Here is a 25,129-nt window from a genome sequence, read left to right on the forward strand (position 1 = left end):
TTACTTTTTTTAATATTTTTCATATTATTTTTTTATTCCATTTTACAATTATTTTTTACGAATTAATCACAAACAATTAGACAACAATAAAATATTATTAATTATTTGAATTAATATTTATGATACTTATTTAATAAATAATTGTGGGAATATAATAAAAGTGGTAACATTTCAACATTTACTATTTTTAAAATATAAAGGGAATAATATATAAAATAATTTTATTTATTGTTTAAGAACGTGAACGAAAATATTTTATTGTAAAATCTCAACGCGTTATTAATATACATTAATAAATAAAAACACATCGCACATTGATAAAATTATCAATGGGATAAAAATTAAATTGAATTTATGGTCTGATTAGTATATTATAAGTTAGATTATAAATTTGTAATATTTATGAGAAGATGTTATTACTAAAGAACTTTATATCAGTCAAATGTGTTAAAATTTTATACAATTTATTTATAAAAATTTTATATACATACACATTCTATTGATATATTTGATATCGGATGATATACGATTTTATGCACGTTATCGTAACTATTGCACTTCTTTAATGATCATTCGACTATTCAATCTCAAAAGTAAAATCTTGGTGCTACATATTATACGTATAAAATATTTCTGTAAAGTTTTATAAATTCTTTTGGCATAAATATCAGATAATTACAAATCTTATCGATATACATGTGTAAATGCCGTCTCGTTTATGCAAATTAAATGTCATCTACCGAGTTGATGCGTCGTCTTCGAAAAACGATTTTCTCACGAGCACATCGCTCAGTCAAAGTCTTCTTTAATGATGATCATAACATTGATATGTTCCTTCAACATTCGCTCGATTGCTCGCTGGAATTGTTCGGTATTACAGTGTGACAGCCGCGTCGATGTCTTACTTGCTTAGCCATGAATTTGTCAGGATCCTGAAAGCAACAACTTGTATTACAATCATGTCAGTATTTATTTAACACTATTAGAATTTCTTTTGGAATTTTAACAAATTGTTGCAATCATGTTACGTTGATATTTATTTAGCACAATTAAATTTCTTTCCGGACTCTAGCAAAATTTTTTAAATGCAAGAGAATATTTTGTTCTAAAAGGATAACTTCAACAACGTGATCACATACATTAATTTTTATAAAATAAAATTTTTAATTTATACATATATATATATTATACAAAAATATGTAAATATTTTCTGAAATAGTTTATAAAATATTTTTTTAAAAATTTATTTTTTTACGCCACAAATATGAGATAATTAAATTCTTACTGGTATAAACACGTTTTTTAGTAAAATTTAAATAGAGGCATAATAAAACACGGAGACCATTGCGACATTAATTAAACATTAATCTAACATTAATTAAATACAGATAAGAGATAAAAAGCTTTTTTTTCATCTCTTCGTCTTGTCGTTACCTGAACGTCGTTTACACCTGTCACCGTGTGAAAGGATTTTATCGATAGTTTTCGTTGCGCTTCTTTCAAGGCAGAGAAATTTGGTTGTGGCATCCAATTCGTTCCGTAGGAAATCGGATGTACATCTCCGCGGGCCACGTTGTTTGTGTCATTCGAGATTTCCGAGTGATCGTCGCAAACTGAGCTGATCTCACCATCGTCCATTGCCGCGTTCTCTTCAGTAGTTATGGGTATCTCTTGCATTCTGAGAACAAAAATTTTTGTTTAAACGATGTTTCACTTTATACCAGTTGTCATTATTATACGTAATATATTTTCTCACTTTATTTTATTTTCTCTTCTTTTTCTAACGAATTAACGAGTTAACGCGCGAAAGGAGACGATTAAAACACGAATCGCAATACTAACCCGTTCTGCGACCATTCTACGCAAGATTTGGTTATCGCAAGTGCGTCTTGAAATTTAGCAAAAGATTCTTTAACGAAAGTTTCCAGACGATCCGTAGAGTTTGCGCATCCCAAAGCAATTGTCGCAATCGACATTGCGATAATCCAACTGATAAAACCGGCTGACATCACCGGTGATTGTACAGATACAGGATAGTATGAGGACCAAACATGTTGCCACCAGGGATACGAAATATCTCGATATTCAGTTTCCTATAATTTCCGATGATTTTTTTTAAATGTCATACAACAAGGTAACACGCTTGTCTACACAAAAGACGTCAAAAAGTTGTCTTACAGACGTCTTTTAGATATGCGTGCTATCTGAAAGTTGATTTAAATTAATTATTAAGCCAAAAATTTATAATACATCAATCTTATATCCGTAAATAATTATGACAAGAGAAAAACATATTACAATATTTTTGGAATACATAAAATATCGTAATATTTACTTCTTAGGAAAGAGATTTAGAAAATTGTTACCTCTTTTGTTAAACGCAGACACTTATTTTCTCTTACATAAAAGCGAACAATTCAAGCGTTACGAAAGCAATTCCTTTTGTTAGTTACAAGAATATAATAACAAGTCCACTCACGTAACTCCAATATTGCCAGACGCTGCAATAGAGTATTCTTTGGAGGATCAGCCATAGCCATAAAAGCGCGGTAACCGCAATCCAGCTGACTAATATCTTGAAAGATGTACGGAAGGACATTAGCTAACGCGGGAGATCGGAAAGATTGTTTGTACCTGAAACCCTTTATAAATGAGTGTCGCGCCTACGATGTCCACGAGCCGCGCGGAGGACGGAGGATTCTTCCAGAGGACGAGTACCACGGCTATCAGGATCAGGAAGGACGGCAGCGTGTGGATAAAGTCTGGCCCGACCGCGATTTTTGCGCCCGACCGCGATTTTTGCGTACTCGCGGAAAACCTTGTGTCGCAGAAGTAAAACCTCGTCGGGCACGGAAAGCAGAGTTCCTATCTGCGTGTGCAGCCCGCTCAGGCAGGACATTACTAACGAGGCTACGGCGTCGACCTGACCTTTCGGAATTATCCGCCGCCGCGAAGGAGCGATTCGCGGTTACGGCGGTCTACATCCAGTTACATCCAGACGCGCGCAGAAACACCTGACGTGTGCGCCGAAATGAACCGCGAAAGCCGCCTGTCGTTTGTCCGTGGAGGGAAATGAGTGACAGCGCAGCGGAAATACTGTAGAGTAAAAACAGTATGTTTATTTGCGGTAAAAACGGAAGTCGCGCATTAAATTCCCGTTACCAGTGATAATGAGAAACTGATTGCTTTATCGGTTCCAACGACGAGCGTTGCTTAAAGGTTAGTTGTTAAAAGTTGCAAATTACAAAGTCGAACAACGCTTGGTTGCAAATTTTCTAGAATAATATATTAATAGAGAAATTACAATTTAAGTTAAGAATCAATAGTTCCTTGAAGTTGAAAATGAAAAAAGTTGCGAAGAGATTGGCAGTTAATTAAAATTTTACCAAAGAAATAATTATGATCATGTGAGGATTTTTTAGAAAAAAAAGAGCGGCAGGTTTCTAAGCGTTTGACGAACATAAATGAGCACAAGCTGAACATGGCGAATATAATGTTTATTCATTAAAAAATCGTAAAATTTATCTAAGAAATTGTAGGTTTTTGTCCGAAGCGCCCTATCATTATATACAATTATATACAATTATATATTTAAACGCTTAAACAGTCTATATAAGGAAATAATCGGGTCCAACGAAGGATCCACACTTGGGAAAGTCCTGTGGCGCGGCCACCATGTCGCTAGGTTCTCCGACTTGTAGGATAACATCTAAACCACGAGTCCAATCGGTTGCATGCTCATCTCGTAACATCCAATAACCTACGAATAAGAGTGATAGTTTCATCGAGCTAATGTACAAGCGTCGCTGTACATACATTACAATATGTTCCATTTCTAAATTGAAAATTAAAGTCAGAACACTCAACAAATTCAAAGTCGATTTTTCCGTAATAAAAAAACTTTTAATGTTGAAAATAACAATCTATCTTTAAAACTAACGGTTAAACTAAAAGTTGAAAACATTGAAAAGTTTTGCTACCTATTACCCACATCTTGAAATTCAGCTTGCAAGAAACTTTTTCTTCCACCCCGTTGCACCAAACATTCTTTATTTTATTTTTATCAAGTAAATATATTTTAGTGTCATTTCCTTCATTTAAAGAAATATTTCGTAAATTCACAAAGAAATTATTTTGTGCTTTTTAATATTGATTTGAAATATAAGAAATGATAAAATAAATATATTTACTTAATATCAAAAAAGTACATGTATTTTTGGTGTAATGATTGTTAGTATTCTAGCATATTTTAAAGAGCATACTTAAAATTTTTATTTCTAATTTGCTGAAGCAAATGGACAAATTAACAATTGAATCTGTGAGAATAGAGGAGGTACATTAAATATTTATATTAGTTCGATTAGCGGAGAGGATTTACCTGGATTGCCGGCTTTGAACCGCAACGCCACGGCACCGAACTTGGGCACGACGATAGTATCCTTGGCTAGTGCGCAATCGAGATTCCGCGAAAATAGCTGTCTTCTCTCATCGAGTTTTTTCACCTCGTGCAGTGACATATTTCGCCCAAATTGTCTGGCGCCCACTACGTAAAAACTATAGCCGTGTAGGTGGTAAACTAGATCATCCAGACCACCTGTGGCAAAGCGATGATGGATTAATCTCGATTGAACAGAATTCCTCGTGGCAAAAAACTATTACGCCTGTGGCTTCAGCTAAGATTATTTAATATTGAATAATATTATTTTCTGATACCACAAGTTATACTAAAAAGTATATCGTATTATATAATAAAATTTCTCTAACAAAGTAATCGCGTCATGTAGGAAATTGTCATTAGGCAAATGGTCAATAAAAATATAATTCGACGAGAAATATTACAAACTGGTGGTCGATGCTACAATTGATTTCATTTAATTGCGAAGCTTTATAAAGGAGACCAATCATATTGCGTGCTGTTAACGAAAGTCGCAGGATTTCTCTCTCTCTCTCGACTGTCGCAATCGTATTAAAAGAAATCGCGATGACGCGTCAAATATTGTTTTCTTGAGGCGAAACAATATATATTTCCCTCGTCAAAAGTGATTTATGATGATGGAAGCTTTCGATCAATAACTTTAGCTTTCGCAGCAAATATGAGATGTGAATATCGGGGTCAAGCCCGTAAATTCTATTATACGCTAATGTTCTCTCATGTGCCGCTTTACTCATTGCAAGATTATTCCCAAGCAATAGAGGGACTACAGAGGGACTATGTGATAATTAAGCTAATGAGTTATACTATGCAATACTACGCAGAAGACGTATGATTGACATAATGACGTTCTCGTAGTGTAACTCTGTTATATTTCGTATTATGTATCTTTATCTTGATTGAAGTTTATGACTAAAGTTGCATAATGAATATATGTGGTAATTTAGAAATTATTTCTAATCATAAAAGGTTGAATGATATTGATTATTAAAAATTTAATGAAACTTATTTTTGTGATCTTTAAATCTGCGAAATTTTGCACAGCATTACTGAAATAAAATATTAGTATACTATTCGATTATAGATTTCTATTTCAATACACATTTATCATAAAAAAATGGATAAAATAACAGAAAGAAAGATGAAAAAAACTGCTTTGGCCTTATAAAATTGCGAGTGAAAATTTATTATCGATTAATGCTGTATCTTTTCTTAGATTTTATAAATAAAACAAATATCTGGACTTCTAAGGGCATCTGGGATGAATGGAAATGGTAGGAAAGAGGTCTGTAAAAAAATGCGGAAAATTAATTAGAACGTACTCGAGATAATTGAACTTTGTAGGTCGCATTTACGTTTTGATCACGCACGAAGTAAACTAATTACCCTGGTCCAAAAGAATAATCTCAACGGTCGCTCCGAGCGGCACGTGGCGCACGTGTACGCATTCGCATATGTCGCCCGTGCTGATATCGCCAATCTGACGACACCGGCGCTGCGACACGGTCTCGTTGCTCTCATTGAGATCGTCTTCGTCGCCGTTGGTGCACAGCATTCCCGGGGACACGTCCTCTGCTTGAGTTAATAGCGGCGACGACGGGTACGTGAAAGTAACGTTGTCTACATTCAACACTCGCGTCTCCGTCCCGCTATTACCTGGACACGAAGGTAAAAAGGTTTTTGCGTTGCGATTAGATAATCGAGTTTATAATTACGCGTCGTTCTCTCGACTCGAGACTATCTACGTGGTTCTTTTAATTCCGTACAACGTTTAACTTTTTCTCCATGTGCATTGCGATGCGAGCAGTCAGAAATTTCTTTTCCGTGATAAAAAGTGATTAATGAAAATGTAGGCCGTCCCACTATCGGTGCCTCGTTAGCAATCAAATTATTTCTGAGCGAATTTCTCCATAACGAAAATTTGATGCGAAATTAATATAGATTGCACAGTTTTTTTTTAAATCTTATTTATTTAATGTTTTAATAATTACAATAAAATTACTTGAAATTTTTATTCCAAGTTAACTAAAATTTAAAAATCATATTTTTATAACTGTATTTTTTTATTAAATTTTTCTTTAATTTTTAATTGATATTATTTAAATTTTTGCGATAAATTACAATAAAAACGTAAAATTTTTATTCCAATTATATTAGCTGAGATTTAAGAGAGTTTTTGCATCTTTTTTTTAAATTTCTCTATAATTTTTTAAATAATATTGTAGTCAAGATTTTGCGTAAAAATATGCGAATTGGAAATTCTCAATTTATTAAAAAATTAATCGAAAGGAAGTTTTGTAATTATAAAAAAAAGAACATAACAATAGTGAAAGTGCTTTCTTACCGAAATGCGCTGTTACGTACGAAGCATGCTCGATAGCAAAATTTTAGTATCCGAATTTGAATATGAGCAAGTGAAAAAGAAGCGGTGAAACTTAGGTAACGGAATTTTTATCCGTTGGTTAAGCCTGCCCGCCTTAATTAATGCCCCGTGCAATTACGACGTCCCGGTTGCATCTTAATTTGCACTTTCACTCCCATCAGGTGCTTCCACTAATTTTTTACATTGTTACGCACCTATCAGTTCCGTCGCTTGCATCTTATAATTAATTGGCAGATATAGTGTCACGTCCGTCGTGGGCTTAGCCAGAGTCTGTGGCATTTTACGGATATTTTGAATATCCATGGCGCACAAATGCTCTCGGTCGCCACATCTCGCGGCGGGATTTGTCGTCATGGCCAGCTGGTCCGTCCCTGTCTCATCGATATCAGGCTCATCGATAGCTTCCGCCGTTGTAGCAGGATTTTTCGAATTGCCTTTATAATTGAGCATAGCCGAGCCATTTATCGCACTTGTTCCGCATTCTTCCGTTGTGTGCACGTTCATCCAGTAAGAACCGATACGTTTGCTTGCTTTGAGAACGAAGTCTGCTCTTTCACCTTTAACAAATATTGAAGACCGCTCATCAGTCTTTATGCTCTCAGCGTATTCGATATAAATCGTGAGAAATCAGGAAATAAAGTCTTGCTTTACGTGCTTTCTAAATGCTCGTACAGTGAAACGTTACTCTAAAGAAAAGTGAAAATTGTGCTTGTGCACTTCTTCGATTTATTTGTCACTATAACAATAATCAACATTTATTCCTATAGACTGAAAATTGATATCATGCAATTTTTTTACTTTAAATTTTTATTTTAATGAAATTTTGAGTCGACCTTACATTTGCAATGTAAACAGTCGAATTTTAATTTTTTTGCAAATCTCAATGCAAATCTAAAAGTTGCGGAGTGTGCTACTTAGGACCCAATACATTCGAAAGCGGAAGCATGCAAGAACAAAATGTCATTAACTGCTGTTTAAACTTACAAGTGAAAAATCGAGATTTACGTTTTACTGTTTGCTGTTCTCCCGCGACTAATATTTTCACAATTTACGCAATCAATGTTTTAATGGAAAAAGTATGAAAAATGTAAATCGCAAGATTTTCTTAGACGTATTTAATTCTCTCAATGATATCGGATCATTAAACGTAAAATCGATATGTGTAATCTAAAAAAATTATGTTTATATAATTCTTACCATGTTGATGTTGAATTATTCTTTTTTTCATTTTGTGAATTTACTTTGATTTTCTCACGTTTTTTTTTATTGCTCAAACCGCCGACACCATATTAACATAAACGTGTTAATGTAAACGCCAACACAGTGAAGTGAGAGTTATATAAACACCAACTAGTGTTTCAAATAAATTCACACCATTGGAGTTAAAATCATACCATTTTTTTTAAGTGTGTGCAATTGCACAAGATATAATTACGAAGAAAAATCAGTTGATGAAAAAATTTATTAAACTCGCGAAGAAACTATTAAAAACTATTGAAAAACTGTTCGCATCCAATAATTTTCACTATTAAAAGTTATTAGAAAATTATTCATATTTAATAGTTTCCAATAGTATTTTTCCATAAGGATAAGTTCAAAAAAAAAAAGAATCTAACCTTTAGCCAGAGTAATCGAAGTGACTTGTTGAGGCTCTATAGGATGTCCATCAAGTGCGATTAAGAGAAGCACGTGGCCGTCGATGAAAAGCGTCACCGGACACGCACCGGCGCCTCCGGCATTAGCGACGCGAAATCTGTGACGTCGTCCTGGAATGACCGTGAATACACTTAGAGGAACCGCGGGTCCGCTGGGCTGGCGACCTCTCCCATTGATTAAGAGAATCGCTGGTTTCGAGTAATCCTGATTAAACGATATTTCGGACGAATGTTGCCACTGAGTAATTAGAACCACGTGATTGGGATCGTCGATATCATAAAGAGTGCGATGAGGTTCCCGAAGGTCCGCCTGTCTTACGATCAACGATCCGATAATGCCATTCGTTACGTCGGCTCCTGAAAAGATTTTTTTTAAAAGATGGATTGGTCTAACAACTTGTATGCTTATCGTATAATTTGTTGCGTTGAACAATCATTAATCAAAATGCTTAATAAAAATTAATGAATATAATGAAAAGTAAATCAATAATGTAAAATCAATATCAATATCATGAATCATTAAATTCATTACGTATGATTGCACTTGATTTATGTAGAATAATTTAAAGATAAAAATATGCATAACTCCTTAGACCAGTTTTGAATTCAATAGGTAACTATGTAGATAATAAATAGAATAGAATAATTTTATACATAATTGAAAATTGAAAAAAGAATTTCCAAATTTGAATTTCTATTAATTAAAAAACATATTAATTAGCAGTTTATTTAATTAAGTTGATTGCAATATTTAACACGTAAGTTTTAGTTAAATATGTACGTTTTGTATTATAAATATTTTTCGACTGCAATCTACAAAATATTCGGCGTAAACAACAATTATTAACCTGCGTGTGCATGCCAGAGATGTGTACCGGGTATGGAAGCGCGAAATTTGTACTGGAAAGTCGTGTAACTTGGTATTGGACATTGCGTGACCAACGGTGCTCCATCCATATAAGGCATTTCCATTTGTGTTTGTCCACGCCAATGCACTGCTGCTGCTTTACCGGGAAGACGATTTATCACATCCACCACTAGGATATCGTTTTCACAAACCTATAAAAGCATAAACCTGTCTGAAAGTTCACAGTTAGTCACCTGTTTAGCCATTAGAAGTGTTTGCTAAGACGTTAAGCCATGTTTATCAAAAAGATTATTATAACTATAGTTTCGATCATTATCATCAAAGTAATATAATTTACAATATATAATGATAAATGTATTTTCTAACCAGTTTTAATACATTTTATTTCAAGGTATAAATTAATGCCGTGAGAGCCAACACAAGATGTTCACGTGTAAGAACCAATATAATTAACAATTACTATTACATATCATTACAAACGTTGAAGATAACCCAAACCATGGAATCGAAACGTTTGTAATGTAATGATATGTAATAGTAATTGTTAATTATATTGATTTTTACACGTGAACATCTTGTGTTGGCTCTCACGACATTGATTTGTATCTTGACTTACTTCTTCAAACCCTTACTTATTTTAATTTTTACATATTATTTCTTTTTTTTACTTAAATTAATGCTGCAAAGGTACAAATACTTTAAATATAAAAAAATTATATATAAAAGATTCAACTATATTTATACTAAAAATTTTTTTTTATTTTACGAGTTTTTAAATATTCAGAATTGAAATTTTGTAAATTAGTTTTAAATAATATTTATTCCATCCCTTAAATATTCAAGTATTGAGTTTTAAGTGGCACATCCAAAACTTCTATCTTTATTTCTGTATCAAAAATGGAAATAAAAATTTTCAAAGAATGTATTAGAAAAAATATAAAATGACATAAAAGGTTTAATAAAAACTGTTAAAAATGGACAATTATCATTTGATTTCGCGAAGTGAGAAAACGTCTTTAGCTTTAATCAACATTTGTAATGCTTCGAAATATTGGCGACCGAGAAAGATCAATCAGATGCCTAGCAAAATTCGCTTCACTTCAAAGTGTTCTCTCAGTTAAACGAGGCACGTGCGCGAGATTATTCCTATATATTCACGCGGCGGATCAATTATCAAGAGTACGTATTGAACACGTGTTTCAATCACCATGCGGCATTTAATTTTCACGCGAGACAGAACGTCAACTTTCCTTGCAATTACGGGTCACTGATTGCAAATTAGTAGCGTATTGATGTTGGCGAAGCTACGTAAAATAAATTCATCTGATTCAACATGAATTTAATGCAATATTTTTCTAAAATTATAGTAACGAGGAATAAAAAGTTATTCATATCGTAGAATTAATTGCACGTTATTGATCAATTTAATAATACCTACTAATTAGTTTAATATCTCAAATTGATATGAATTCAGCTTGTATGTATTTATAAACAATTTGGGTAATGTAAGGCTCGAAATAAGACAAGCAAAGATTTCGATATTTATATAACTAGTATCGCTTTAATTTAAAGTCTTCGACTCTGTAGAGTCGAAACGTTTGTGTCGTATGCTAAATTAAAGAGATACTAGTTATATAAACAATCAAATCTTTGCTCGTCTTATTAGCCTTACATTACCCAAATTGTTAATAAATCTCAAGTTTTAAAATAAAATCTAAAATTCAATCATTCACTAATTCAGTTAACAATGACAAATAGTGATAATGTTTAAATCGAATTAAATCTGCTCTCGCGTCTCAAGTTATAAAATGGTAAAACGATACGGTAAAGTCTCAAAGCGCGTCTACTAAATTTTTAAAATTATAATAACCTTATATTAAGTACTTTTAATTACCCATCACTTATTTACGAGTAAGTCGTTATGGAATATGCTCTAATTAAGGAGATAGGAAGAATGTAGAAAGGTAACAGGCGATATCGTAAGCAAATTTTGATCTTGCAATGAACTTCATTGGATTCCCGGCGGTAGGTGTGATGCACCCGAACTATTGATCGGTGGTTGAACATCGAGGTCATACCTGAATACTGGGTCCTGGCATTTGACGATTCGCCGTAAGTATACCCCGTCTTTGTCCATCCGCGGAAACGCAATGATTGGCCAGACAAGCCGTTTGATTCAATGGACAGTCACCGCATGATCTGTAAGGAATGTTATAAATTCGTAATCTCTGGCGCCCATTAAAATTTAGTAAAATTATAGTTAAATTTATTTAAAGTATTCTATAATATAAAGTAGTTTGAATAAATTTAACTGAAATTTTAATAAAATTATAGTAACATTCATTGAAAGTCATATTGTCCTAGAATTATAATGATTATGAAAGTAAATTTTGAGAGAAAATTCTCTCCGGGCATACGCTTATAGAATAGATCATGCTCATGCTACGTCTCTTATTGATAGTAAGAGCATACCCATGAAATAAAACTTTCCACCATCTATCTTTGCCTTATGTAAATTTGCCGTTGACTTTCTATAAAAATATTTATAATTGCAATAAAAAAAAACATTAGTTATGTGATGATTATCATATTTTAATCGTATAAAACAGTTATACGAATAGATTAAATGTATGATTTGTGAAAAGAAAGCGAACAATGTTATTCAGTATCAAATATTATAATTCAATTTTATTTGCGTTTATTAGATATAACTGTATGAAAATGCTGTACGTTAGTTTAATCTTCTTTATATATAGAAGCGCATAATTCTATGCCTAATACAATTGTTTTACATATAGATGTCGACAAGACGTCACGATTGATCGCAGAAGTTTTCCGCATTACATCAGTTAATGCTTAGAAATTATATAACGGTTAATGCACCGACGAGCCCGAATCTATCACTGTAGCGTTATGCTGCTGTAATCGTTGCACGTAACAGTAGAAAAATCTGCAATGTTGCAATCGCAAAAACCAATTCCGTAATCATATCGTGAGGCGCACATGAAAAAAAGAACACGTTGTAGTACCCTTGCGTGAGGCGATTACGATCTAAAGCGTGTTTTACGAGATACATAAAGATACTTTCCCTTTCGAGTTCATCTTCTTATTAGATTAAGAAAATTTTCCGAAGAAAGATTCGAAATAAAAAATTAACGTGTAAACATGTGACTTCAAACTGTTACCTTGATGAGAAAACATGTTGTTACAACATTTATGTTACAACCGGTTTTTGTTAAAATTTTTGTGAATTTTCAATTTTTTACCCGCGTGTTAATTTAACATAATGTGATTATATTATTTGAATATTCTATATTAAATTAATACGCGTTTAATTAATATTGACATTTCTTAATATTAAACTATAATATAATATAATTTATAAATAAATGAACGATAAAAAATAATGTAGTTTTAAAGCATTAATTCTAAAATAAATGAATAAAATGTATGTATCAACATATTGCAAATGTTAATTTTGAGGATAGATATTGCGCAATAATTTGCAATATTCGACTTTCATATATGATAATACAATCATATAACATTTTCATGTAATTTCTTCTGTTAATTTTTCTGCTTGAAAGCATTGATTGCTTCTTTTATTTTTTATAATATCAAATGATACACAACTGGTTAACACATACTACTCACTATGCTATAAATTTATTAGAAAATAATTAATTACTATTTAAATATCCAATTTCTCTTGAAAAATTGTTACACTATATTTTTACATAATAAAATTTTTAACGTTTTTATTTTCATACATTTGTTGTTTTCTCTATTTTTCATGTATATATATTCAATTACGAAACTGACTGTATTACTTTTAGACAAATTTATTATGAAATAAGTAATTAACAGTCAAATACTAAATTATTTTTAAAATAAATCTTAAAAAAATTTTTCTTTAATTATAGATGAGCTAAAAAAACAAGAATAATTTAACGCTTACTAATAATAATACACGATCGCGATAATTGCGTTTGATAATTAACTGCTTGATAGTCTGTGCAAAAACCGGAATCATGCGGTTTTAATGTTTTTTGACGAATACTCGTAACAGAGTTTTTCAGAGTAATATCTTATATCATAAGGTAGTTAAGTGAGTTTCTGACTTACTTGCTGAGCGATTGGAAGACTTCTAACGTGAGTTTCACTCGGCAGATCATAGGCCAATCCAAATGATGACACGGTCTGTCACACGAGAGGAATGTTTGTTCTAGAAAAGAAGGTTGGAAAAGGTCAAGAAAAGAAAGTAAAAAAAATATCATTTTTATTCTCGAGACGAAGAAAGCAGTTTTCCTTCCCCCTGTCAATTGCGGAAAAAATGCAAACGACAATCGGTAGAAATGAAAGTTCAAACCATAGAAAGTGCTCATGTAGTAAAGAAAAGTTAATGATGCACGCATACGTCGGATGCTGTGCGGATTAGAAAGAATAAAAATGCGCTTCACACATTATTACGAATAATCGTTATTTATCATTGCACAGCAGAGCTAATCTCATTAGAAAACTTCAAGTTGTTCTTAATTAATTTTAACTTGGTTGCTTAATGAAAATTCCTTCTGCATTCAAGTACTTTTTTCGTTATTATAAAAATTTATCATAGAAAGTACTCTCTGTTTAAGTGAGGAAATTTTAGAGAGTACAAAGCTCGTACAAAGCGCAAACCTGCGCATATATTGGCGCATTAAAATTTTTATAAATTAATTGTTTCAACTTACTGGGCCTGTAATTGTTAATATGTAAAAACGTGGCCGCAGCGGCGATCATAGTGACGACCACGAGACATCGTAAAATATACGTAGTCGGTGTCGCCACATGAACAGATTTATGGGAATACATCGCCTACCAACGTTGTTATAACGTGACGATAACAAGAGGTGACGACATTTATTCCTCGTGAGCTTTGGGCGATTGACGGTCTTTGAATGAAATTTAAGCAAACGATTAATTTTCATAAAACATTTTTCATATGTCGATTAAATTGCGAAAACTGTGAACGTTCGCTGTACTAAGCAATGTGTGTGTATGTGCATTTAGTAACTAATTGTCAAGATAAATTTCTGTCAATGTGCAAAAGCCAATTTCTTTTTGCTAAAGGCGATTTCTGTTGAAGGCTTTGAGCCAAATGTCGGTGTCAAGGATAATAAAATGGAGACATCAGTGGAGAAAACCGGCTCTGAAAAGGAAAGATCAGCCATTTGTACGGATGAGACCGAAAGTCGACTTGGTTGCCTCGTTCTCATTATATAGAATTTTTCCAGTTCTCACTTTAAAGTAAGCGTACATCGATCAACATTGTCAAGCAACTGTGAACGAGTTGCAATGATCAGATTCAAAGAGCAATAGAGTTAACGATGATTAATCACGATGACTAATCACGTTTTGAATTTATCGGACGCCGTTTGTCATGCACGAATCGCCAGAGTGCTTTTAGAAACTGTAAAGTTTTTCATTTAATTACAATTGCAAATTGATACGCTGTTGAGATTTTGTAACGGATTTATATAACTATCAGCAAAATGAGCAGCGATTATTTTTTGAAATATGCATTGCTATGCTTCCGAGTAGAGTGAATCCCAGAGATAAAAATCAACAAAATAGCAAACGAGGTCAAGAACGTTTATACGACTGCCTAATAATCGCTTTTGTTTTTAAAGAGCTTATTATCATTTAAAACTTGGTTACGTGGATCTTATTTATTGTATAATATTTATATAACGTGTCGTAATCCAGTCACGCGTATAACACATGGAATCTGAATGTTCTAAACCGAAATCGTTATTTCACACTACACGAATTCCACCACAGAAATCTCTATGCGTCAGAAGTAAACTGTACAAACGTTGGAGTACCTCTCAATTCTAAGATGATATATTATCAAAATTCTGTGTAATAATTCGTTTAAAATATAAATTCTATCGAATAATTCCAATATAGATTGTGTGACTTACGAAACTTTTTGATAAAGTTTGAGTCAACTAGATACAAGAGCTAGGAAATCTTCTAATCGATGCTTCAAATTTAAATAAGTTATAGCATGTGTGCAATTGTTTTGTTTCGTTCGGTTTTGAGACATTAACCTTCTACATATGTAATCTTCCGTTATGAAACGCAAAGTCATGATTTGCGTCAATCGACGACCGATTCATGTCGCAGTTAATGACTACGCAGGTAATTATCAATCAAGAAGCAGCATGTATTCCTAAACGCAAAAAGAAAAAAAACGTAAACGCAAGAAAATACGATGAAAGATAAATTATCCCCTTAACGAGCATGCGCGAGAAAAAAAGATAAAAAGAAGACGTATATGAGGAATAATATAGATCTTTGTGTCACACTGCACCACTGCGGACATTTACGTGAAACCGGTATAAGAAAATCGCGAGCACAGTCACGCGCTCCTCGCCGAAGACTGATAGCAATACTCCGAGACTCCGAAATTCGTTGCCGTTTCTCTCCCGCTCCCTTTCGCCGTTTCGACGTTCCTTCTCGTTTCCTTATTGCCTTATGATCGACGGTGCATCTAAGCGCAGTAAGAAATGAATTAGGCCTCACTTGCTTGCGTAAAACCACCTGAATCGAATCCGCAAAAAGGGTAACGATCAAAATAGCATCGATAAAAAACGTAGTAAAAGTATTTACGATGACTTTAACGAGCGTCGTTTGCTGAATGGGAAATATGAGACCGTCTGTAAATTACGGACGTTGTCTCCATTATGTTTGACTACACAGAATTCAATTGTACCGAACAATCGTGTCATCGACAATAGAAGAACACTTTGTTACGTAAAAGCAATTACAAAAAATATGATATGGTATTGAAACTTTTTCCATTCAAATATAAATTGCTTGTTGTTGCATTGTTGCAAAGACTGCGTGCGTTTGACGACCGATAAGTTAATTGAGATTTGAATTTATTAAGGCGATAAGTAATATCTTTCATTCTATTAAATTGATATTTTGATTTATATGTTATTTTACTAGATTAAAATTGATTTTATGTTGTCATAAAAATATTTTATCTTAGCTTTAACACTTTTTTAATATAATATATCCTTATCTTGTCTGCATTAAATGTTTCAGTAACTGTTATCGTGAAGTTTAACAAAGATTCTTTATTCATTATTGCGTAGAAGTATTGAGTAGAAAACATCTTGAAAACACTGGTAACTTGCTGTTAAACTTATTCCCACATTGGCTGTTTTTTTTTTTCAACACATTCTTACGATCTTTTTCCCTATCAGCAGTTAATGTTTTTTTTTAATGTTTTTTTAAATATTTATTCTTTATTATAACGTTTTCTAAATATTTAAAAAAACATTAAAAAATATTGTTTCCTGATAGGGTCCTATTCGCGAAAATAATTAATAAATAATTAATAAGTAATCGATTCCTATGTCTTTTGATCTCTTATAAATGATAACTCTATCCGATAATGAATTCGAATGGAAAGTAATCGAAAGTAAACGACAATATTTTCAACACATTTATCTGTCAATGGCTAATGAAGTCGAAATTATATCGCTAATGAAACGAAATGACGTTATAAAGATTTCCTAAGGATGGTTATGATTGAGACAAAATGATTGACTTTCATAAATCACTGCACCACTGTCGGTTGTCGACACATGAATCCGCCGTGAAACGACCGACGTCGCCGGCACCGTCGCGCACCCGGTAGTCAACTGACAAGGAGGCCCAATTTCGTTTCCCTGCGGTTGTGCAAATCGTGACGTATCATTTTCCCCTCTCTTGTCCGGTGGTTCATACGTCCTCGAGGACCAAGGATCATGATCGTGTTTGACCGGTTTTTTTACACATATCTCCGCGATTGCGCTAACGCCTCGCGTTTCCTACGCTTTGCGTTTAAACGTGAGGCGACCTGTATGCCCGAGATATGTGTCAGAGGCTGTGTAACAGCAAGTGAAAGTACGTTGATGGGCCCCCCTTAATCGAAAGCCCCTACTATCCCAGGTGACTAGACCCTCGGGCTCCATCTCCCTCGACTGGCTGTGCGAATACTTTCATCTCCCGACCTTTCTCCTTCAAGTTGGTCCAGCCGGCGCATAGATTTCGCTTTCGCTGATGCCCAATCGATTCCACTCTTACTCGTGCGGACGCACAGAAACAGTCATCATGCTAGCCGTTACCGTGTGGAAAACAAGTGACGTTTCGCTTTAACAGGATGCGATTAAGCTCGCGTTTCTTCGGTCATTCACTGAGATTGCGACATCGTTGCTTGCTTGAGCGAAACTTTCTAGAGAGAAAGATAATCAGGTATTTGAAGTGTGTATAAATGCCTATATAAGTACATGGATTGAAAATCGAGATATAAAATTGATGAGTTTAATTGTTCATATAGAGAAATATGTAAAAATTGTCTCGATGAAAAGTCGATCCAAATCCTTTAATGTAGTACATAGATAAAATGTATATACTATAAACAGATTTTTAACGAGATATACGATCAATATTGAAAATTTTTATTTTATTTTATTGTAGAAAAGAAAAAAGATGAAAGAAATAAAAATTGCAATAAATTTGGATTATCTACTTGAATGCAATGCATACTTTTCATAAATCTTTCTTTTCTCTCGAATTTAAAATTTTTTTTAGAGTTACTTCTTTTTTTTTAACTAGTAGTAATTAATGGACAATTTTTTCAAGTTAAAAATTAGCAAAGATATTCAAGAAACGGACCATTGAATAGCGTGAGTTCATAGAGATAAGTTCGATTTTCTTTATTTAAGTGTAGAATGATTAAGTAAAGTAGAGATTTGTGAAAACGACACGATTTCGCATTTTCCTCTGCGGAAACGAATTACCGATAACACACAAAGTAATGGAGAAAACGATTGCATTTCCTGCCATAATAACAACAGTCTGAGCATTTTCTTTACGTGTGACGTAAATGTACGTGTCAAAGATAGTAGAAAAGAAAAGAGCGATGGGATTCCAAGGCACGAGATTATTAGACTTTGAAATCAGTATGTCATAGAATATTTTTCTCTGAATGTAATCTCTCACCTGCGAAGTGATATGTATAGGATGTTACATGAATAAAATTGTTTTGCACCACGACAATTAATGTACCCTATCATTACGACAATATTAACCTAGGGAGATCAAACAAATCGGATCGACGTGGCGACGGCTAGACCTCAATGCATCTAATAGATGTCTAATTTATATCTATTATTTATTATTTCTCTTTGGAAAACGTGCGTATTACAAAATGTACTATTTCTGCCTTTCTGTTACGTGTCATTACCTAATACCGTATTGAATAACAGTGTTACATTACATTAACTATATTACGTTATCTAATCTATATTAAAAAGCGGTTGTCATTATCGCGTCACGCTAAGCAAATATTACTTCCTAGTTTTATATATAACAACCGCGTTTTCATCTATTACGAATATGTAACAATTTGATGTTATCTCTTTCTATTATTTGAGTCTCTCCTTTAATTCCATTACATTTCCGTCTGCTTGCAACGGCTGCGTCAAGGAGAGTTGCTGGTAATGCAATCATCCGATCTAACGTAACGCGCAGCACTCGAACACTGCTCAAAGAGAAACTCCTTAATCGCGAATTTATCGAAGTCATCATTAAAAGTAAAAATATTGCTTATCACTTGGGAAAGTGAAAGACGTATCTCGAGACGAATCTTTTTATCGCTAGTAAAATAGCTTTAATAAAAATTGTATTGTTCTTTTTCTCCTCCCTCTCCTCTTCTCTCTCTCTCTCTCTCTCTCTCTCTCTCTCTCGGCAAGGTCTTTTTTTTTTAATCGATACATTAAACGGCGAGTGAAAATCTCTCGGGCTTAGAAATGTTTTGTTCAATGTTTTGTATTCTGCATTTTATAGTTATCGATACTGATCTCTATATGAGTCACTAGGTTATCAAGATTCTATTTATTTGAATATTTAGAAAGGAGGTTAATGATTTTGCTCATGCACACTATATAAGATACGTTGACTGTAAGAAAAAAAAAGAAAAGAAACAAGCTCTATTTAAATGACAACGCTCTTCCTTTTCGTATCTCCTTTTATTAACGTGCAACATAACGCGCGTAATGTAAGAAAATAGTCTCATCCTTCGTCTCGTTGCAAATTAATATCCTTGCACTTCCTATATCATGTTTCATTTTAATATTAATATCAGGTGACGATATTGTTTTTTGTTATTTATCAGAAAGTTATTTTTTAAAATAAATTCCTTGCGATGCGTATATTACAATAATCGAGACGGCTTTATATGCAGTAAATCTTCACGTTTATCGATTAATAATTGACGCTTTCACTTTAATTCGACGTAACGCATCTCTCGTACTTTTTACAATCCATTAAATTTAAACAAGTAACTCGTATTTCACTAATGTCAAAATTTCTAGGAAGTGTAGATGGATCGTGGAAAAGATTCTTGCGTGCGAGAATATTTACGCAAGGCTGATCGCGGCAATCGATCATCAAATGCATAATCTTGTACGTGCATACGATGTAGCCATTATAAATTTGCGAAATGATCACAATACATTACAACAAAAATACAGCATCACGTACACTCATTTATTTATTTTGCAAATAACGATACATACAAGTTTGTAACATAATTATCACGCTTTTTCGCCGATATAATCAATCGGTATATCTTTTACACGTATTAATTATTTTCTATACACTTTACATCATGTGCAAATTATTGCGTCAAGGAACTGGAAACGAATTTCAAAAATTTTTACACGTGATTTATAATTTCCATTACAATTTACTATTGATTTTTTGATAGAATTCAAATAGAGATTCAAAGAGAGATATTGTTATAATTTCAAAGATAAAATTTTATATATTTTGTATCCAAACAAAAATTCTGATCTCAGCAAGATTTTGTCTCCCGATTGAACAAATATTTATTGTGATTGCAAGCGAGTAGAATGTTAGCTACTAGTTTATAGCTTTTTTAAATACAAGTTTGAAGTTGTAATTAAAATACCGGTAGCAAAACAGCGGTGAAATTTGCTATCAAAAAGTCTGAGCAAATACGAAGGCTAAATTTATAGAACGACAGACACTTCTTCGAAGTATAAAAGAGGAGAAAGTGAGAGACATTTAGTCAGCTATTGAAAAAAACCTTCGGGTCAGCGTTAAATCGTGATTAATAAGAAATTTGAGCACTTTTAAAACGGAAGTGACACATTATTGTAAAGCGAAATTGTGTGCGCGCATGTCGTTGTAACACAACGTACTTTCACACAAGACTTTCGATTTTAGTTTCGGTACATTTTATCAATGTTCACGATTGGTGTAACGTGTAAAAAACGCTCTTCTTTTTTTATAATAGACTAGGAAATTGCCCATTATACTTTTTACGCGTATTTTTAGAGTAGGATTACGAATGGATTATTTACGGATAGTAATGAGATATTAGTATTACAAATAAATTATTACACACACGCACACACACATTATACATATATCTCATTGTTGGGTAAATTAATATATTTTTTAAATTAATTAAGTTAATGGTTTATAAAATTAATTTAATTAAAAGTTACATAAATAAGAAGCTAGTTAAAAGTTACGTTAAGATTAAATCAACTTAAGTTAATTAAAAATTAATTTTGACAAGTATTATTTATATTAAATTAGAAAATCGTAAATTTTTAAAGTTATTGAAGTTACTCAAAGCAATAGATCAAATAAATTTAATATTTTCTTTGTAAGGTAAATTTATATGAAATAATAAAGAAATATTGTTTTTTATATGATGTATATTTTCTATTACAATTTTTGTATACAGATAAATTTTTAACTTAAGAAAAAAGTTAATAAATTAAAATTTATGTGTTTCAAAAATAACTAAAGTTAAGTTGAAAATTAAACCATTCAAACTTATTTAAATTAAACGTTATTAATTTTATTAAACTTTTTAACTTTTAAATTTTTAACTAGTTACTATTCAGCTATGATGTGTGTGTATGTGTTTGTGTGTGTATTTATAATTATAAAAAATAAATTGTATTAATTTATTTAAGTATATTTAACAAAGATGATCTCCAAATAGAGAAACATTTTAAAATATGTTTAAATATAATATAAAAAAATATTACTAGAGATTTATGCATTATAATAATTACAAAAAAAATTTATTTTATTTTATTGTGATATAATTTTTTTTTACATTTAAAGCATTCAGGTTATTTCTAAAACTAATTATTGTACATAAATATGCATACAAAGTAAACTTCCGATACATCGCAGCATTTCATTGACAGAATTAAAAAATGTATGAATTATGCATGAATGTGTTATATATGAATAAAGACAACAAGTTTTACAAAGTAATAAAATTTATAAAAATAAAAGCAGTAATACTATGCATAAAAATTATATTGTCCGTATATATTTCGGTATAAGTAAAATATAATGATTAGTATTTTTTTTTTAATTTTATTTTATTTAACTCTTTTGTGCCTTGTGGCATATATATGCGCCAACATTTACAATTTCATATCTTCTACAAAAATGAAGATAACTTTTTTCTGCACTCATTTTAAAGATAAAGAATAAGACTCTTCATAAAAAAATCAACGCCCTTAAGAATTTCTCTTCTTAATTTGCGTACTGCATTAAAAATTCGTAAAATAGGATAAAAGTGAAAAATGCATATATCTTCCATAAAACTTAAGATAGTGAGCTTTTTCTAAGCTTCTTTTGAAGGTTAATGTATAAGAACTATTTATTTAAAAAAAAACTATTTACTTTTAAAATGGCGAACGAATATGTAAAATTTTCTTGGATTTGAATAAACACATGTGAATAAACACATACTCCAATTATTTTTAAAAAAAAAGTAATGCACGAAAGGATTAAAAATTATATAACATCAGAATATTTTTTTGCAGTTACAAAATATTTTACATTTTGCATAAAATAACAAAATTTGTGTCAATTTATAAAAATGATAGTCCATTATAATACGTATATGATCAAAATATTAAATAATTGCTTACTTTTATTATACTTATTTTGTTTTTATAATAATGATAATATAAGTATTTTTTACTATTAAATTTGTTTAAAAATAAATTCTTTGCCCCTTTTTATCCTCGCATTTTATCAGGTAATGCTAAAATTTATAACATTATGTTGGAAAGCATGACAGTCAATAGTATTGTACGTCTCAAGTTGACATATAGGATACGCTGTCCCGCATGTCTGAGAAATGTCGCCGCGGGCGATCAGCATCCATGACCAGTGGGATTGGTAATAGAGATGCATGTACATACATAACTGTAAATTTGATTTTTAAGGTCAGTTACCTTGCACAATGCTTAAATGGTACAGTACCCAATTTATCAATCGTGCTTTCTCATTATTTCAAGCATTCTTGAGGATATATCAAGCAGATACATCTTGTTTCGGAAGAGAAGAGTTTCTATATTCCTTTCCAAATGGAAATTCGCAAATAATTTCATCAATAAAAAATCACCTCAATATATACTTTTTAATCTTATTTCGAAACTTTCGAAGAGGATACACATTACAATTTTAATAAAAATATTTTACTATAAATCATATGAGAAATAATTAATGTCATTATCAATTTACACAACACTAATTTTAAATTTAAATTAATTTAAAGCCAATGATCCAGCATGTTTATGTATTACGTGTTTTATATCTACTTATTCATATTTTCATACAAGAAAAAAAGAAAGTTTTGTCAGAAACTAATACTTATAAAATATCGATAAAAACTGTATTTAGCATGATATCTGTGTTGTGCCTTTCTTTAATTCGATAAAACTAATCGTGAATTAATTATAAAAAAAAACCTCACATTGATTATAGATTATTAAAAAAATTATAGTTTACTATATGTAAAAATATGAAAAAGCTATTAGAATATTTATGTTATATTTGAAGTTAAATTTATATTTACTGATAAATAGGTATAACATAGAAATAGAATAAGTCAAAAATTTCGAGTAAAAAATAATATTTATTTAAATAAAAATAGTTTATATGCTTTTATACATATTACTAACTACTTTTGTATTACTACAAAATTTTAAAGCAAGATAGGGATAAACAAAATAGAAACAATAATCTTTTATAATTAATATTACTTCTTACTGGCAATTTTTATATTTTTCTTATTTATTTCTGCCGCAAGTGTCTGCCGCAACAATTATACCAAAATTATTCGTATAACATGAATGTTTCGAGACTTCAAAATTTGAAGCTGAATGCTTTGTGCGATAAGATGAGTTCTCACGAGACGCAGGATATACTTTCATCCCGCATTTGTACTATAGAATAGACGTTTATTTATATATTTTTTAAAGTTTTTCTTTAAACTTTTCTATGAAGAGCTTTTTACTTACCTGGTATGGGCGTCAAATAAATGATGGTCGTAACCACGGAGCTCAGGCCAACAAAGATCCCGAATCTGAAGAGCATGGTGCGTCTGACGGATCGGGACTTGTTAGCCGAGAGAGCCGGATTGCCACGAGAGGCGCGAGAACGTGGAAAAGCAAGCCGCCGAGAGAAGGTACTGACTGTCCGGTGTCGTAGCCGCGGACACACTAGAGCTGCTGAAGCAAGTTCATTGCCAGAGAGAGAGTCGATTCCCGATTAAAAGAAAGATGGTCTAAGTGCGGAAGCACTAGCGTGTATGCCGTGCCGTTTACAGGCTCTCGGCAGATATTATACTTATAGATATCTCCACGAAAGATCCACGATACCTGCCAATCTTCAGGGAAATCGTGAACTTTGTAACCTTTTCGCGATGGTATCCTTCTTGCTTAGAACTTTCATTCGAATAATGCGAAATAACGCACAGTTATTCATTAATTAATTTATATAAATTTATATTAATTTATATAAATTTATATGTCAATTTGTTAATGATACCCTGATCGCATAAATTGTCTCTAAAATATATTCTTTGAGAGACGCGAAAATCAAAGTGATTATGCTTTGTAACATAATTGTTTTTTTCTAAAATTTTAATATTTTATATTATGTTTTTTTAATTGCATAAACTTTTAATTTAGTTGCTAGTCACTTTATAAAGACTAGATAGGCCTACGTATACTATCATAGCAGAATTTTGGCGTTGATATTTCTTAAAACACTAATTGTATTTATACAATATATGATTTTCATTGTAACTTTTTAATTTAAAAAGTTACTAAAATTTTTCTGAAATATTGCTGATCATAATCCTCTGAATATAATTAGTTCTGAATATAATTAGTAATATAAATAATATTTTTAAAATACTTTAAAGATAAAAATACTTCAGATTAAAAGACATATACTTACTTTGAAAATAAATCAAAATTATATCAGCACGCAGTCTAATATCGAACTGAAAAATATATTTAATAGTTGATATGAAAATATAAGCATCTGCTTCGATTAGCAGAAGAAATAGCACTTAATTCTTCTTATTTTTTATTTAAACAAATAAAAACTGTATCTATTTACATTATTTTAAAAGTTGCATGTAATTTAATTAATAAAAAGATATATGTAAATAAAACAAAAATAAATAATATCTAATGCAAAAAATATGTAATAAATATAAATATAAACTAATATTTGGAGCAGAGAATATAAATTAAAATTTGGAAGCCTCAAAAAAGTAATTGAAAAAAATATAAGCATTAGAATTTTATTTAATCGATATTTTATTGCTTATGCATATGCATTTCTATTACATCAAGAGAAGAAACATTACAGATTAGTGTACTATGAGACAA

The 25,129-nt window shown here is 31.7% G+C and overlaps 2 protein-coding genes across 9 annotated transcripts; both read right to left on the reverse strand.

Moving 5' to 3' along the window:
- Positions 1 to 443: 443 nt before the first annotated feature.
- On the reverse strand, positions 444 to 2,779 carry LOC105193805. Its single transcript, XM_039459693.1, has 4 exons — positions 2,480 to 2,779; positions 1,843 to 2,093; positions 1,435 to 1,678; positions 444 to 932 (listed from the first exon to the last, which is right to left on the reverse strand). The coding sequence occupies exons 1-4, from the start codon at positions 2,597 to 2,599 to the stop codon at positions 837 to 839; spliced, it is 711 nt and encodes a 236-aa protein (XP_039315627.1). The 5' UTR covers positions 2,600 to 2,779; the 3' UTR covers positions 444 to 836.
- Positions 2,780 to 3,478: 699 nt separating this feature from the next.
- On the reverse strand, positions 3,479 to 23,953 carry LOC105193813 (laccase-4). Of its 8 annotated transcripts, none has more exons than XM_011158434.3 (10): positions 16,960 to 17,054; positions 14,069 to 14,269; positions 13,464 to 13,563; positions 11,417 to 11,537; positions 9,319 to 9,529; positions 8,432 to 8,827; positions 7,010 to 7,372; positions 5,819 to 6,088; positions 4,379 to 4,594; positions 3,479 to 3,760 (listed from the first exon to the last, which is right to left on the reverse strand). In XM_011158434.3, the coding sequence occupies exons 2-10, from the start codon at positions 14,187 to 14,189 to the stop codon at positions 3,609 to 3,611; spliced, it is 1,950 nt and encodes a 649-aa protein (XP_011156736.2). In that variant the 5' UTR covers positions 14,190 to 14,269; positions 16,960 to 17,054; the 3' UTR covers positions 3,479 to 3,608. The 8 variants fall into 8 exon arrangements, with proteins under 8 accessions (XP_011156736.2, XP_011156745.2, XP_011156753.2 ...); XM_011158443.3 differs by having other exon boundaries at positions 16,942 to 17,034; XM_011158451.3 differs by lacking the exon at positions 16,960 to 17,054 and adding an exon at positions 15,431 to 16,833.
- Positions 23,954 to 25,129: the final 1,176 nt, after the last annotated feature.

The sequence above is a fragment of the Solenopsis invicta genome, chromosome 2, assembly GCF_016802725.1.
Source record: "Solenopsis invicta isolate M01_SB chromosome 2, UNIL_Sinv_3.0, whole genome shotgun sequence".
Lineage (NCBI taxonomy): Eukaryota > Metazoa > Arthropoda > Insecta > Hymenoptera > Formicidae > Solenopsis > Solenopsis invicta.